Source organism: Asparagus officinalis, chromosome 2, assembly GCF_001876935.1.
Source record: "Asparagus officinalis chromosome 2, Aspof.V1, whole genome shotgun sequence".
NCBI lineage: Eukaryota > Viridiplantae > Streptophyta > Magnoliopsida > Asparagales > Asparagaceae > Asparagus > Asparagus officinalis.
The window spans coordinates 2631834-2635094 of NC_033795.1; the positions used below are offsets into that span (position 1 = coordinate 2631834).

Here is a 3261-nt window from a genome sequence, read left to right on the forward strand (position 1 = left end):
TATATGCAATCCTGAGGAGCATTTGCAAAAGCTAAAGCACAGACATGGACAACCTCAAAAAGCCTGGCCTTGTTCTAGAAATTTTATGTCAACACGTTAGGGACACTAACCTCTCTTCGGGTAGAAACAATAGCTAACTCATCCAAAATACAACATTCTAATGAAGATGCCTTGATATAGAATTGATGAATCAATACAGTAACTAACAAGTTCTATTAAGTATTAACCAGCAATCATGGTCAATTAATGTGGTGCCATTTACTGTCAATGGTTGCATCATCAGTGTTTCCATCTGATGTCATCACGGTCTATGTTCTACTAGCATCGCTAGTATATATTGTCACACAAGTAGACAAAGAGCAATAACCACGTATGCTCTTGTATCACGGGGAGATGGCATCCCAAACAAGGTGCAAGGTTGAGTGAAAATTCAATTCCATTTGAATATTATCTACTAGCGTTATTTTTTGTTTCCAGCCTACAACATTTGCGCACTCTGTGCATTAATTATTTTGAGAAAAAGGCAGCAGGCTGCAATGTTATTCATAAAAATTTTATAACAATATCCTATGACGTGTCTGCTATGATAACTGAAAATAGCATGACATTGTAAATAAGTAACTTCACCATTCGGGCAAGCCAAAATTGCCGAATTGAAAATTTGCCCTCCACAAGAATCTCACCTTCCCCTGGCGTAAAGTGTTGATGGCCTGGTCAACTGAGGAGTAGCCTTCAGAAGGGCAATCTGGGTCTCCATCTGCATCACTAACAAAGAAATCCACTGTTTCTTGAGTTATTTCAGCACTTAGAGTTCTAAATGGCACATCTGATCCATCCAAACCACCGAAAAGAGATCCATTATCTCCTTCTTTTGAAGAACCATCCAGATATTCTGCACCCCCAATTCCACCTTGACTAATTGCATAAGTTCCAAATCTTAACCATCTCTTATTGTTTAGTCCAGACCCGCGCAAATAAACAAAGGATTGCCTGCAACTGATACATCTGAAAATAGAACTCAAAAGGGAAAAAATATAAACATCAAATTACTGTCGATGACTTTCAAAAGACACTAATGGTTTAGGGAATTTATGACCTTGAGCTGATAATTGCATGAGGCAACAAGTTGGAGCTCAGAAGAAAGCAATCCATTCAGAAGGAGATCCAAATACAGAGTCCACTGCTTCAGAAAATATATATACATGTTCATCTATCCTCTCTCACTTGCTTAGTTGCTTCTGTTTCTGTTCTGGCACTGTTTACTTGTGTGGAAGGTGGAAGTATCCTAACCTCATATTCTGGATGTCATAAGAAAACAACACAACCACATGACAAAACTTTATCTTTTATCTTTCAAAAATAAGAGTTATCATATGCCAATTGTAAGCTGCTAGAAGACATAAATTGAAGCTCCTACTTATGCAGATTACAGACTGTAAACAAATTAATATAAGATATATTTCGGCAGATAGATATATCTTCCTTTTTACACCCGGATTTTGTTATAGTAAAGCAGTAAATAAGAAAAATGGTAATTATTTTATTAAGTAAACATGAAAATAAATACAGCAGAGGCGTGAAACATGGTTACAAAAGCATAAATACACCCAGAGAAGCATTTTATCAGCATACCAATATCTTTAATTTCCGAAGATTTTTTAAACCTCGCATCCTGAGTGCTTCACTGGGAAGACGAGTCATTTAGCATGAATTACCTTCACTAAGAACTAATTTAGATCATGTGGTGGGAAGATAATTTAAATTCGCCGAAGGAGGGACCTATAAATTACCGTCTCCTCCAAAGGAGGTCTAGTTTCAGCAGAAGACCATCTTCTTGAACGGAGCGAATCTTCTCCATCATCCTTACCTTCCTACTACTTTTTATTTGGGATGTAAATCAAAATTTGGATATCGTTCTAGATGAGAATACTTGGGTTGCACCTATGTTCCTTTGGGTGAAAGTACTTAGGATTACAATCCAAAATGTTCATTTGGATGCAGTATTACTTCTACTATACACTGCTATAGAGAGCATTAATTTCTGCCCAAAAAAATAGTTGAATACCCAAGATAAATCCTCTGCATAAAAGGACGCATTGGCCCGCCTGTTTCTAATCCAAATGATTGCTCTATCTTTGAATTGCAATCCATGAGTCTCGGTTATGGCGGACATCCAAATATGTCATTTCCCTTGGATTTTTTTAGATGTATTGAAAAATGGAATGTAAGATTAAAATCCTTAGGATTAAAGGGTATTTAAACATGTATTTTCCCCCGAAAACTTAGTGCAATAATCTACATCGGTCATTTTTACTAGTTCAGTCATCATTCATAGCGAAAACTAAAGAATCTGAAAGATAAAGGAGAACAAAGTTCAAGCAATTCACCGAATCAGCCCGAGTGATGAAAGGATAGCTCACAATGTCAGCCCTCACAATCACTTACATTCATTTTCACCGCTAGCCCAAGAAATTCCTCATCTAGCTTCAGAGTCGCAGCCAGATCCCCTCTCTCTTTGCGATTCACGTTCATCGCTCCAAATATCCTCAATTTAGGGTTTCGAGCTGTAGAGAGAATTAGCATTTTACGGCGGGATGCGAGCCTTTCGAACATCAGAGGACAGAGGCACAAGAGATTTTGTTACTGGTGAATTTAACAGCAAAATTCCTCAAAATGCATTATTTCATAAATTCCCAACTTTGTTTCTCTCCAAAGAAATTCTTTTTCTCTCAGCAAAATAAAAAGGCATCTGAAAAAATTATGTTTAATTTAAAAAGATGCAAGATTAGGGCCATTTCTTTCTACAAACTCACAGCCCCTTCAGCGATAAAAGAAACAAAATCGGGAGGGGAAAAAATGAACCCTTTAGCCGAAGAAAAATGATAAAAGGCGTTGCTTAAAACCCTCGATTTTCCAACCAAAACCCCAATGCTGTGCTTGGGAACTTGTTAGGATACAAGCAACTTGGGGAACCAACTCTTAAAAGCTAGCTGTTAAGAAGGAAAAACCAAGTCACTTAAATACTCCATCAAGCTTTTCATTTTACTCGATGTGGGACTTAGGCATCCCATACTACCCAAGTCCCTAACAGGCCATGCGTCATCACGTCACTTATCAGCCCACGTCCCATCGATCGCTCCTCAAATCGAGGCCGAAGTGATCTTCCTCCTGTCGTCAGCCGACAAGTGTAGAGCAAAGGATGGCTCACCTTCCAGCTTACAGTTTGTCACCGTCATTTGCATGGACGAAGTGACCAATCTG

General features: G+C 38.3%; 1 protein-coding gene across 4 annotated transcripts in view; it reads right to left on the bottom strand.

The window, feature by feature from the left end:
- LOC109829901 (probable monofunctional riboflavin biosynthesis protein RIBA 3, chloroplastic) overlaps nucleotides 1-2945 on the bottom strand; it is a 7325-nt gene extending 4380 nt beyond the window's left edge. Inside the window, exons 1-3 of one of the 4 annotated variants that reach the window (XM_020396988.1) lie at nucleotides 2446-2941; nucleotides 1097-1298; nucleotides 684-1005 (exon numbers count right to left, since the gene is read on the bottom strand). In XM_020396988.1, the coding sequence (XP_020252577.1) occupies nucleotides 684-1005; nucleotides 1097-1152 (378 nt within the window). In that variant the 5' untranslated portion in view covers nucleotides 1153-1298; nucleotides 2446-2941. The other 3 variants (XM_020396987.1, XM_020396990.1, XM_020396989.1) reach the window with 3 other exon arrangements.